At 45.0% G+C, this 14,362-nt stretch overlaps 1 protein-coding gene across 1 annotated transcript; it reads left to right on the top strand.

Moving 5' to 3' along the window:
* The first annotated feature begins 9,656 nt into the window (after nucleotides 1-9,656).
* On the top strand, nucleotides 9,657-10,607 carry LOC120914616 (olfactory receptor 10C1-like). The gene has a single exon (XM_040325300.1). The coding sequence runs from the start codon at nucleotides 9,657-9,659 to the stop codon at nucleotides 10,605-10,607; it is 951 nt and encodes a 316-aa protein (XP_040181234.1).
* The last annotated feature ends 3,755 nt before the right edge of the window (nucleotides 10,608-14,362 follow it).

Genomic DNA, 14,362 nt, shown 5'->3' with positions numbered 1-14,362 from the left:
TTACAGAACAGCGTCACAATTACATAGATGGGGAAGAAGGGAAACCCCTATGTGCCCAAAGTGTAAAGTTCAGCAGGGGGATTTCATACACTTGATCTGGAGATGCCCAAAGCTTCACAGATATTGGGAGGAAGTAGCACAGTGTATCACTAGAGTGGCACAGGTACCAGTCCCATTGGATCCCCTAGTATACTTGTTAGGGGCCATTGATCCTAGAGAGTATACAAAAGGAAAGTACTATATGGTAACAAGACTGTTGTATTTGGCAAGAAAACTTATTGCACGTTATTGGATGGCCCCCGGGGGTCCCCACAGGGAAGCAATGGATTGCATATGTCAACTCCCTGTTGGGTAGAGAACACCTGGCCTACAAACGAAGGAAAACATAAGGTAAATTTGAGGAGATTTGGTATTCCTGGTTGAGAGATGAGAGTGTCGCACCACCAAAACTGGTGATGGATAGATTCTCTATGTAGAGTGCAGAGGATAGGGGGTTGGGGGGCGCGGTTGGGATATAAAAATATAGAGACGTATATTGGAACATAATAGGAATGTAAAAATGTTGTAAAATTTATGTTAATGGAAATGCAACGGAAGCCGATTAGGCATATTTATGTATGAAATAAGAAAAAAAAACAAATAAAAATAAAGTGGATTAAAAAAAAAAGAAAACATATAGCACAGTGAGGAAGGTTTGTGGTCCAGAATGATAGGAAAGTCAAAATTAGAAGCGCCCCCCCCCCATGCTGGCCACCCACATAACAGAGTAAGTGCTGCCGCTTATTGGGGACGCTAGACTAATTTGCCTCTCGGCCCAGTTTGCCCCAGAAGACTGACGCTAGCCGGCATGTACTCTTTCCGTGCTGCCCCCCATGCAAAGTGCTGCCCTAGGCCTCGTTGGCCCAGGCCAGGATACAGTATTTCCTCCACTGCCTTAAAATAAATTTAACAACTCATAACTTGGATTTTTATAAACAGAACTTTCAAGGTTTACACAACTACCGGTAGACAGCGGAGGAATAAATAGCTCTAATGTTTTTATGGTCAGGCCACAAAGAAAAAAACGACCACAACGTTTACTTTTGCTCTATACGTTACCAGTAAGTTTATAAATTTTACCTGGTTGCATAAGAAACCTAGAATGCAATGCTGACTGCTAACCAGAACAAAGCTTAAGGCCGGGTACACACGGACAAACATGTATGGTGAAAGCGGTCCGTCGGACCGTTTTCACCATACATGTCTGCCAGAGGGCTTCTGTACGATGGTTGTACACACCATCGTACAGAAGTCCGCGCGTAAACAATACGCGGGGCGTGTCCGCGGTGTCGCCGCGTCGATGACGCGGTGTCGCCGCGACAATGACGCGGCGACGTGGGCGGCCCGCCTTTAAAATGCTTCCACGCATGCGTCGAAGTCATTCGACGCATGCGAGGGACGGCGGGCGCCTGGACATGTACGGTAGGTCTGTACTGACGACCGTACATGTCCGAGCGGGCAGAATTCCAGCGGGCTGTTTTAAAACAAGTCCAGGAATATTTGTCTGCTGGGAAAAGGCCCGGCGGGCAAATGTTTGCTGGAATTCGGCCCGCTCGCGCCCACACACGACCAAACATGTCTGCTGAAACTGGCCTGCGGGCCAGTTTCAGCAGACATGTTTGCTCGTGAGTATGGGGCCTGAGAGAAAGATGGGCTTTCTGGATCTCCAAAAATATTATGAAGCCAAACGACTCAACAAAACCTTAGATTGGATGTATACAAAATCACAGTAAATCACAAGTAAAGAAAACTCTTGATGGCATTCCCTTGAGGGAATAAGGTGTATAGGGGGTATTGCTTTGGGTGCACAAATTACATAAAAGCTTGGTTTCCACAGCCGCACCATGATAATGAACATTTTCAAGATCCTGAGTCATAAAAACCCTGACTTCCATTCTGGTCAACCCTGGGTTTTCATAAGGACTAGACCCCGGGTACTTCTGCTATTGGAAAGTAGATGACTCACTGAGAAAATATAATTTTACAAAGAAAAATAAGGTTCTTGCACTTGCAGATCTGCGAAAATGATGGCACCCCACACCTTTAGACTATTGTAGATGAACTCTGCTAAAGGAACACAAAACTACAGAAAACCTGAGGCCCCGTACACACGGTCGGACCGAACCGATGAGAATGGTCCGACGGACCGTTTTCATTGGTTCACCACAGAAGTGGCCTGATGGTCTGATGTGTGTACATACCATCAGTTCAAAATCCAATTGGGTCAGAACGCGGTGACGTAAAACACACGACGTGCTGAAAAAAAACGAAGTTCAATGCTTCCAAGCATGCTTCGACTTGATTCTGAGTATGCGCGGGTTTTGAATCGATGCTTTTCTGTACTAACCATCGGTTTGGTCCGATCGGGCATCGGCCCATCGGTTCGGTTTTGAAGCATGTTTTGAAATTTTGGACTGAAGGAAAACAGACCGATGGCCTAGACACACGGTCGGTTTGGTCCGATGAAACTGAACTTCGGTTCATACTCATCGGTTTGGTCCGACCGTGTGTACGGGGCCTTAGATTACCTCCCTGTGGAGCCACCGTTTTTACCCTCGAAAGGGCCCACTCATGGCATTTTATTCCTTAATAAAAAATTACCTAATTTCGCCCATATAGCTTCCCGCCTCCATCTTACTGGCTCACTGGGATTGAGAACCGTCTCAACACTTTTCAGTAGACCAACAAGCCCAAATTCTCCTACTGACTCATCCATCCTCTCGCATTGTCAACATTTCTGAAAGCAATTTTTAAATCATTTAAAGATGGTGTACAGAGACCCAATGAGCCTGCGTAGATGGTAGATGAAATACCCAGACCTCACCCCTCTTTTGGAGATTTTTAGGTACCATAGTTTGTCGCCATTCCACGAGTGTGTGCAATTATAAAGCATGACATGTTTGGTATCTATTTACTCGGCGTAACATCATCTTTTACATTATATAAAAAAATTGGGATAACTTTACTTTTTAATTTTTTTTTAATTCATGAAAGCAAATTTTTCCAAAAAAGTTGTGTTTAAAAATATATATATAATGTTTGGGGGTTCTAAGTAATTTTCTAGCAAAAAATACAGAAAATGCAGATCCACAGACAGAGTACGCCGGCGTATCTACTGATACGCCAACGTACTTTCAAATTACCCGCGTCGTATCTTTAGTTTGAATCCTCAAACCAAGATACGACGGCATCTGGGTTAGATCCGACAGGCGTACGTCTTCGTACGCCTTCGGATCTAAGATGCAATACTTCGGCGTCCGCTGGGTGGCGTTCACGTCGTTTTCCGCGTCGGGTATGCAAATTAGCTATTTCCGACGATCCACGAACGTACGCGCGGTCGTCGCATTCTTTTACGTCATCTCTAGTTGGCTTTTTCCGGTGTATAGTTAAAGCTGGTATTTTGCGGCGTATAGTTAGATTTGCCATGTTAAGTATGGCCGTCGTTCCCGCGTCAAAATTTGATTTATTTTTTATTTTTTTGCTTAAGTCGTCCGTGAATCGGGATGGACGTAATTCACGTCTAAGTTAAAAAAAATGACGTCGTTGCGACGTCATTCAGCACAATGCACGGCGGGAAATTTATAAACGGAGCATGCGCAGTTCATTCGGCGCGGGGACGCGCTTCATTTAAATTAAACACGCCCCCTAATCGCCGATTTGAATTCCGCCGCCAGAGATACACTACACCGCCGTAACTTACGGAGCAAATTCTTTGAGGATTCAAAGCAGCCAAAAGTAAGTTACAGCGGCGTAGCGTATCTCACATACGCTGCGCCGATCTATTTCTATGTGGATCTGGCCCACAGATTTTAACTTGTAAACACCAAATGTCAGAAATAGGCTTAGTCATGAAAGGGTTAAGAACCCAAACAGTAGACTATATGTGCTGGTTAATTGCATAAGGCTGCTTTCACATTGGGCAGCGGAGTAGCGGTGACGGTATAGCCACGCTGTTTTTAACGCCGCTATACCGTCGTATTTACCGCGATATTCGGGCGCTAGCGATGAGATTTTAACCCCCGCTAGCGGCCGAAAAAGGGTTAATACCGCCCGCATTGCGGACAGTGTTACCGCGGTTTGCCATTGATTTCAATGGGAAGGGGCGGTATAGGAGCGGTAAACACCCCGCTCCTATACCGCTCCAAAGATGCGGCTAGCAGGACTTTTGGAGCGGTCCTGCTACCGCACCGCTTCAGTGTGAAAGCCTTTGGGCTTTCACATTGAAGCCTACAGGGCATGATTTTTTCATGCGGTATAGCAGCGCTATTTTTAGCGATGTACTGCATGAAAAACGCCTCAATGTGAAAGGGGCCTTAGACAAAGCAGGTACAAGGTTTCAAAAACTTTAGATAGAAAAGTACAAATTACATCTCAAAGTCCAACATATAAAAATAGAATTTTCCTACATCACTACACTTAATTCAGGCTACTACACCAGCATACCTGCAAAGAGTCCATGAAAAGATAGAAGTCCATTAGTGGTATTTCCTAGTAACGTGTATCTTCAGGTATGTACCAAGTGGCATTCTTGGGTTCCTCCCGGGTGCGGCTTTCCGATCTTCTCCCTCAAAGGGTTCTCTTATGGGCTCTTGGCTACCACTCACCACTCTCTTTACTTGTTCTCTTTTCCCCCTCTCGCCCTTGCTCTGGACCACTGTCCCTCTTTTTTAACACAGGATTAGTGGATCGGACCCAAGGATAACTTGCCAAAACCAAAGAACTGGGAAAGGCATTAACCCCACCCTCCCGTATAGGGCAGCACATAACTGGCTAAATTTCAACCCGCTTACACATGGGCCGAATGCAGCCCTTTGCTTGTCTTTATCTGCCCCTTGGGGCACTATTCCTACCACCGATACCAATGATGGGACACCATTCCTTCTGCTGACAACAACAGTGGGGAAACTATTCCTCTCACTGACATCAATGATGGGGCACCATTCCTTCCATTGATACCAACAATGGGGCATTAGTCCTCCCACTGGTACTTACATTGGGGCACTATTCTTCCCAGTGACACCAACAATGGGGAACTATTTCTCCACCTACTGATCACAGGTGCCATGTAATTTATTTACTCACACTGACCTCCAAAACTGAAAGCTTGTCAACTCCCACGGATGCTTGGGCATTTACTACTCCCAGGCCCAGATTCTCAGAAGAGATACGACGGCGTATCTCCAGATACGCCGTCGTATCTCTGCGTTGCGCAGTCGTATCTATGCGCCTGATTCTTAGAATCAGTTACGCATAGATTTCCCGTAGATCCGACTGGCGTAACTGTGTTACACCGTCGGATCGTAACTGCATTTCCGCGTCGAGTATGCAAATGAGCTAGATACGCAAATTCCCAAACGTACGCCCGGCCGACGCAGTAAAGTTACGTCGTTTACGTTAGGCTTTTCCCGGCGTATAGTTGCCTCTGCTATATGGTGGCGTAAGTGCGGCGTAACAATGTTAAGTATGGCCGTCGTTCCCGCGTCGAAATTTGAAAAAGTTACGTTGTTTGCGTAAGTCGTCCGTGAATGGGGCTGGACGTCATTTACGTTCACGTCGAAACCAATGACGTCCTTGCGGCGTACTTTGGAGCAATGCACACTGGGAAATTCCACGGACGGCGCATGCGCCGTTCGGGAAAAGCGTCAATCACGTCGGATCACAGTACATTTACATAAAACACGCCCCCCTGATCCAAATTTGAATTAGGCGGGTTTACACCGGCCGATTTACGCTACGCCGCCGCAACTTACGGAGCAAGTGCTTTGAGAATACAGCACTTGCCCGTGTAAGTCGCGGAGGCGTAACGTAAATCAGATACGTTACGCCCGCACAATTTTACGCAGATGTACAAGAATCTGGCCCCCAGTGTTTACAGTCCAGCCCACCTAAAGTCTAAAGTACAATAAACTGGCCCTTTGTTTAGAACGTTTAGAGACCCCTATACAGTAAAGTGCCTTAGCAAACTAAAGGGCATCTAATAATAGAATTGTGGATTTGAAAATTATGCAATGATGCAGGTAAATCAAGGTCACCAAAGACCTCATTCATAATAATAAATGTTGTGTTCACACAATCCCTGGCCAGTATATAATGAGTAGCCAAGGGGATAACACAGCCTGGTGTTGAACATTAGGGCAACGAGGATCCTGATATAAGGCAGTCTGTAGTCTCCTGTATTCGGAACTGGTAGATACATCAATTCTTATGTGTGCCATCTACTCTACTTTATAGAACATTATTTCCTATATTAATCTAAAATTACCCTGCCCGGTGGTAATGCTGCTGTGGGATTAACTGAGGGAATGAATAGCAGTGTCACTCTGTTACACAAAGTGAAATTTTAACTGAACTATTAACACGATCAACAGGTAATACAATTATGTTACGGCAAGGTCTCAGAAATACTAAAATTGTTGTGCTAGTGACAGGCAGAATATGACCCGGATTCACATACATCGGCGCATATTTATGCCGCCGTAGCGTATCTTCTTTACGCTACGCTGACGCAGCACAGAGAGGCAAGCACTGGATTCACAAAGCACTTGCCACAAAATCTGCGCTGGGTTTCTTAGGCGTAAGTCCTCGTAAGTGGAAGTGGGCGTGAGCCATGCAAATGAGGCGTGACCCCATGCAAATGATGGGCCGAGCGCCATAAAGATACGAATAACGAACGGCGCATGCGCCGTCCCGTGGACGCATCCAGTGCACATGCTCAGAATCACGTCGGAACTACTCCCTAAGATACGACGGATCACTGCCTACGACGTGAACGTAACCTACGCCTACTCATATTCACGTACAACGTAAACGACAAAAGATACGACGGCTTGTGTTCCCTGGTCCATACCTTTGCATGGGTTGCACCTCATATATGGGCAATAACTTTACGCCGGACGTACGTCTTACGCAAACCGCGTATTTTATGCGCCGGGCGCAAGTACGTTAGTGAATCGGCGTATCTCCCTCATTTGCATCTGTGCATAGAAAATCAATGGGAGCGGCAAATGCGCCCAGCGTAAATATGTGCCCAAGATACGACAGCGTAGGCAAGTTACGTCGGTCGTAGGAAGCCTATTTTCAGGCGTATCTTAGTATGTGGGTCGCTGCATAGATACGACGGTGCACATTTGTACTTACGTCGGCGTATCCTGAGATACGTCGGCGCAAGTGCTTTGTGAATCCGGGCCTATGTCTTTATGTGGGAGAGGCAAAAGTCTAAAAAAAGTCTTTGCTTCTTTTCTTATCTCCAATGCTTTAACAGTAAAATCCTTCTGTCATAATTTCAGACTTTGTTCTTGTCCACCTTGAAGTTTTGGGTGTCCCCGTCTCTATTTGAGTGTTCCAGCTCCTCTTGTTAAATTCTCCAAATTATAAAACATAATTTAAAATAAATGTTAAATCCAGCATTATCGGCATAAAAGGTTTGCATACCCAGGAACTTACTGCAGAGATCTCACCAACAGAGTCCTAAGTCCATCCCCATGCTTAACATTGCTTCTTTTCACCCAAAGCCTGTGGCGGTGTGTCCATAGAGGGCGCAAGAGCGCTGCCCCCTCTCTCTCCTGCACCGCCACTGAATACAATACACAGATTCATGCATTGCATGAATCCATGTATTGTTGCTGCCACCCCCTATTCAGATGGCCCGCCCCCTGGTGAGCGCCAGCCATCTGAATAACGGTAGCTGGTTGGCTTAGGAAGTGCCTATCAGAGCCAGCTGAGGGCTGTAATCGGCTTCCTAATAGTTAACCAGGGGACGCACAGGGGGTACGTTCCCTGGATAATGCTGACAGGCGTCTTAGCTAATCAGGCTCACCGGTTCTGGTTACCGGTAACCTGATTGGCTGAAGCGTCATCGAGGGTGGGAGAAGACATCGAGGGAGGGTGGAAGGAGGATGGCTGACCCCAGAAAGGTAAGTGCCGGGCGGGGGGGAAATCTGGCAACATTTTACAGGGCACAGTGGCGACAATTGATGCGCACAGTGGTGACAATTGATGGGCACAGTGGTGACAATTGATGGCACAGTGGTAACAATTGATGGCACAGTGGCTACATTTGATGGCATGGCACAGTGGCTGCGTTTGATGGCACAGTGGCTGCGTTTGGCATGGCACAGTGGCGACAATTGATGGCACAGTGGCGACAATTGATGGCATGGCACAGTGGTTACAATTAATGGGCACAGTGACAGTTTATGGCACAGTGGCTGCGTTTGATGGCATGGTACAGTGGTGATAATTGATGGGCACAGTAGTGATAAATGATGGCACAGTGGCTGCGTTTGATGGCATGGCGCAGTGGCTGCATTTGATGGCATGGCACAGTGGCAACATTTGATGGCACAGTGGCGACAATTGATGGCATGGCACAGTGGCGACAATTGATGGCACAGTGGCGACAATTGATGGGCACAGTGGCTGCTTTTAATGACATGGCACAGTGGTGACAATTGATGGGCACAGTGGCGATAAATGATGGCACAGTAGCTGAGTTTGATGGCATGGCACAGTGGCTGCATTTGATGGTATGGCACAGTGGCGACAATTGATGGCACAGTGGTGACAATTGATGTCATGGCACAGTGGCTGCATTTGATGGGCAAAGTGGCTGCCTTTGATGGGCACAGTGGCTTCCTTTGATGGGCACAGTGGCTGCCTTTGATGGGCACAGTGAGGCTGCAATTGTTGTTTTTTTTTTCAGTTTTTGTTTGCGCCCCCCCAAAAAAATTTGAGCACCAGCCGCCACTGCCCACAGATGTACAAGAGCTTCAGCAACTACTCATGTCCAGTTCCAGTCCAGTTGTTAATTTATCTGCCATCTCAGGTTTGGCGCATTCTCCATTCAATTTCCTTCCTCATCTCCACAATAAAACAATAGCCTCTGTAAAGCTCCTAAATGTGGCTGTGCCACATGTTCAAAACCTTTATGACCACTATACCTAGGAGATGGTACATGAGTGACACCCACACCAAAATCATAAACCACTATATGAATTATCTCCATATCATACAATTTAGTCTTTTAAAGCTCCACCCAATTAGCACCTCTGAAATTATATTACAACTATACTATATTTTATGGTGAACATTTTGAATTATATTGCAAACCGTTTAGAATTTTATTGTCAACATTTTTTACTTTTATTGTGAGTAATAAATATCTATGTTTTAATGTTTTATTGTACACTAGCCCTAATGAAGGGTGCTTTTACTCTGAAACGTGTTGGCTTCATTTGTAACCTGTCAACTTAAAAAAAATATGTTGTATTAAAAGACTGAAGTATGACATCCCTGCATATCGAGCGTGCCTCCTATCTCCTCTACACTTACCCAACAGAGCAGCTGAGTCTCCATCAGGATTAGCCTTCACTTCACCCTCGTCTACCCATGGGATACCTTTGAAGCGCACCATATTATAAATCACCTCCAGGGACACCAGACTTCTTATAAGTTCAGTACTTTTATTCATGTACTTTTCACTCGGTAAAAGTGACTCTCACGGGGTTTAACTCGACAACATCTACCAATGTCTGAAACTGTGTGGACTGAAATATTAAATAGAAACCATGTTTAAAATATCAGATTTTTACTGTTCAAGACCTGCAATCTGAAGGATAATGCCAAAAACCGACAATAGGACCCGCAGTATTGCGGCCTCTTTTATCATTGTTGGGTTTGAAACCCTGAGAGAGGTAGAGCTTTGTCTCTTCTCCCTCTTCTCCAGCATGTATGTCTTCACAATCACCGCCCATTTCCTGATTGTCACACTAGTGGCAATGAATCGAAATCTCCACAAACCAATGTACATACTTCTGGCCAACTTGTCCATGGTGCAGGTCTTGTACACAAATGTGACGGTTCCTAAAATGCTCAATGCATTGCTGACCCAACACAAAGAGATCTCTTCATCGTCATGCTTGGCCCAGTTCTATTTCCTGTTCGGCTTTGGGGCTGCAGAAAACTGTCATCTTGCTGTGATGGCTTATGACCGCTATGTGGCCATCTGCAAACCGTTGCATTATCCAACTCTGATGACTGGCAAGATCAGCTTGAAACTGGCTCTTGGCGCTTGGGTAGGTGGTCTCCTGGCAGCTTTCCCACCCGCTGTTTGGATCTCTACCTTAAGGTTTTGCTTTCCCAATTTAATAGACCACTTCTTTTGTGATTATGCTCCTCTGGTGAAGCTTTCCTGTGAGGATACTTCAAAAGGTGAGTTTGCCTTCATGGTTATGTCATGGAGTGTTATCTTGGGCTGTTTCCTTCTGATCATGATATCCTACACCTTCATTGTCGTTGCTGTTCTAAAGATCCAATCAATTGAAGGGCAGAAGAAGGCTTTTATTACATGTGCATCCCACTTAGCTGTGGTGTCCATCTACTATGGGACTGTTATCTTCATGTACATTCGACCCACTTCCCACATCCGCTTTACAATGGACAAAGTGGTTTCTGTCTTCTACTGTGTAGTTACCCCTCTCATAAATCCTATCATATACTGTCTTCGCAACCAGGAGGTGAAGGTAGCTGTCTTGAAAACTTTGCAAATGTTGGGAAAGTATGAGACCTAAGCAATGTCAAAGGTTTGGATGATAAAAACATACCAGCAAACAAGGCTGATTTCAACAATTTCCTGCAACACACAAGAAACACATATAATATAATAAAATAAAATATACTATAATATAATAATATGTAAACATTTAATTCTATTTATTTCATTTAATTAGATCAGATTTCTGGCTGAGGCTGCAGCTCATGACAATGCTTAAAGTATATGTATCAGCCTGACCAAAGACAGCAATACAAAACTCTTGTGAAAATTGGTTAATAGCTGTAGAACCCTGTTTGGCAGCAGTGTATATACTCATCAGCCATACCATTATGACCACCCACTATAACCTGTTATGGCATCTCGCACCAAGTCGTCAGTAGCAGATCCTTTAAGTCCTGTAAGTTGTGAGGTGGATCATCCATGGATCTGACTTGTTTTGACCCCCATGCCATTTTTTTTACATTTTTGTATTGCCGGAAATGCTATTGTATTGCCGACAATTTAAATGTCCTTTTTTTTTCCTTTTATAAATGTCAGTTTTGCCTGAAACAGGTTCTATACATACAGATGCACTGCTTCACAGGCAGACTAAGGGGACCCTCCAGTCACTATATTTAAAGGAATATTTTATTTTTATTGTTTTACTTTAAGCATCATTAAAATCACTACTGTAAAAACAACATTTTTTAAAAGTTTTTTTGCATTGATATACAGTACAGACCAAAAGTTTGGACACACCTTCTCATTCAAAGAGTTTTCTTTATTTTCATGACTATGAAAATTGTAGATTCACACTGAAGGCATCAAAACTATGAATGAACACATGTGGAATTATACATAACAAAAAAGTGTGAAACAACTTAAAATATATTTCATATTCTAGGTTCTTCAAAGTAGCCAGCTTTTGCAGCAGACACATCTCTAGAACTGTTAAGAGGAGACTGTGTGAATCAGGCCTTCATGGTAGAATATCTGCTAGGAAACCACTGCTAAAGAAAGGCAACAAGCAGAAGAGACTTGTTTGGGCTAAAGAACACAAGGAATGGACATTAGACCAGTGGAAATCTGTGCTTTGGTCTGATGAGTCCAAACTTGAGATCTTTGGTTCCAACCCCCGTGTCTTTGTGCGACGCAGAAAAGGTAAACGGATGGACTCTACATGCCTGGTTCCCACCGTGAAGCATGGAGGAGGAGGTGTGATGGTGTGGGGGTGCTTTGCTGGTGACACTGTTGGGGATTTATTCAGAATTGAAGGCATACTGAACCAGCATGGCTACCACAGCATCTTGCAGCGGCATGCTATTCCATCCGGTTTGCGTTTAGTTGGACCATCATTTATTTTTCAACAGGACCCCAAACACACCTCCAGGCTGTGTAAGGGCTATTTGACCAAGAATGAGAGTGATGGGGTGCTACCTCTTGAAGCTCATCAAGAGAATGCTAAGAGTGTGCAAAGCAGTAATCAAAGCAAAAGGTGGCTACTTTGAAGAACCTAGAATATAAAATATATTTTCAGTTGTTTCACACTTTTTTGTTATGTATAATTCCACATGTGTTAATTCATAGTTTTGAAGCCTTCAGTGTGAATCTACAATTTTCATAGTCATGAAAATAAAGAAAACTCTTTGAATGAGAAGGTGTGTCCAAACTTTTGGTCTGTACTGTATGTCCCCCGGGGCAGTAACCGGACCCCCATGCCCTTTCGGGTCCCATAGATGTTAATAGAGTTTGCGGCTTGGGTCCAAGCTTTTTACATGCTCGGGAGTTCTGGTGTGAGCCGAACAGGGGGATGTTCGGCCCAACTCTAGACATAAAAGTGATACAGCTGGGTCAAGTAGAAAATAACCTAACTGTTTTACAGATAATGTTGTACTCTACATACGCAACTTAAAAAATACTGGAATACTGGAATTCTATAAGTACAGCCTTACTTCCAATTTTAAAATAAGTTCCACCAAATCTCCTTTAGGAGACCCAACTACACACTCATTTGCATGAAAAGATAGTACCCTTCACTACCTGGGAATACATTTAACAACTAAAAACTTAGATTTTATAAACATAACTTTCAAGGTTTACACAACTAGATGTATAACGAAAAATTTGTTGCGCTACCACATAATGAATAAATTATACATCCACAAAATGAATGTGCAATATATTAAAGCATTTATAAAAAAAACACATCAATGAACAGTGTCTCCATAGTTCATAGACAGGGCCGGTGCTACCACTAGGCAAACTAGGCAGCCGCCTGGGGGCACACTGCCGCCTAGGGCACCCCCCGTTGCTGGTTTCCCTACTCCCTGTTTCCCACGGTCTCCATGTTATGTAAGTGTTGGGTGCAGTGCTGTATAATGCAGGGGATGCCGCCCGGCGCCTCTGCAGTATGTTACCTGTACTCAGGCAGGCAGGCGCCCTTTCCAACCGTAGTATCATTAGAGGCGCAGCGCCACACTGGAGGATATGTCCCGAGTCTTCCGACGAAATGGAAGCAAACACATCCCCTGCCGCTGTGCGCCTCTATGATTAGATCAGTGACCTGACTGTGTCTCTGGTCTCTTCCAGTACTGCCAGCTCTCTGCTCATACATGATTCAGTGACTGAGAGTCGCAGCTCGTATCCCGAGTCTAGTCATGTGACCCCTGTGACCGTCATTTGTAGAGGCCAGCTCTCCCTCCTAATGTTCTGTCACCTGTCCTGTGTGTACAGCAGCAGTGTCACTCATGTGCAGACATGCTACAGCCGATCGGAGAGGTCAGTGCCTAGTGAGTGGTGACAGCTGGAGGCATCGAGGCAGGGTTTGTGCTCGACAAAGTCATCGGATGCAGTCTGCAGAGCAGAGCCCCAGTGAGTGACTGTGAACTTGAAGTACACTGTATTACTGTATAGTGTGTAAAGACTGATCTGTCCTCAGACTCCTCACATGTGTGATGTCATGATCGTGCCAAGCACATTGCCTGAATGTAAGGGTCCCTCTCCTCCTCCCTCCCTCTCTCCCTCTCCTCCCCTCCCTCTCCCCCCTTTCCTTCCCCCTTCCTCTCCCCCTCTCCTCTCCCCCATCAGCTCCCCCTCTTGGGTTTGGGGGTGGAGCCAGGGGGTGGAAAAATGATGTTTCGCCTAGGGTGTCAAAAATCTCTGCACCAGCCCTATCCATAGATGCTGACAGTGCTCAATGAAAAGAAAAAACTTGACTGTAGATATAATATATAACGTATATGTTCTGTTTATCAAAAGAAAGGCGATCAACGCCGCTTACCAGGTGGGATGGATCTCAAGTGATAGAGATCATAAAGGCATATCACAGGAAGCTTAGCTGGCCACGGATGAACCCTCCACGGACTCCTCCAAAGGTGGGATTTCCCTGCTCACGCTGTATTAAAGGGGTTGTAAAGACAAAAATATTTTCCTCTTAAATTAAAGTCTGACAACAGCTGATAAAGTAAAAAGTAATGTTTTGCATTATAACTAGTTTGATACCTATTGAAATTGAGCTGTTTTATTCACCTCCAGCACTCCTGAATCGTTATTCTCACTGACTTCCTGGTTTGCAGTGCGCATTCATTCTTGCTACATCACGACCTAATGGGAACTACAGTTCCCATTAGGCTTAGCCTCCATGCCTGTGAGGGATAAGAGAGCATCTTCACGCAGGGCTGTAGTCATAGGGAGGGGGTGAGCACATTCTGCTTTCCACCATGCAAAACGGCTCAGATGCTGGTGGAAAGCAAGAAGAGGAGTGACAGGAAATGGCATTTTCAAACCTGGATT

Source organism: Rana temporaria, chromosome 9 (genome assembly GCF_905171775.1).
Source record: "Rana temporaria chromosome 9, aRanTem1.1, whole genome shotgun sequence".
Classification (NCBI taxonomy): Eukaryota; Metazoa; Chordata; class Amphibia; order Anura; family Ranidae; genus Rana; species Rana temporaria.
Note: the sequence above shows the minus strand (reverse complement) of the source record. Positions and strands in the feature narration are given on the sequence as shown.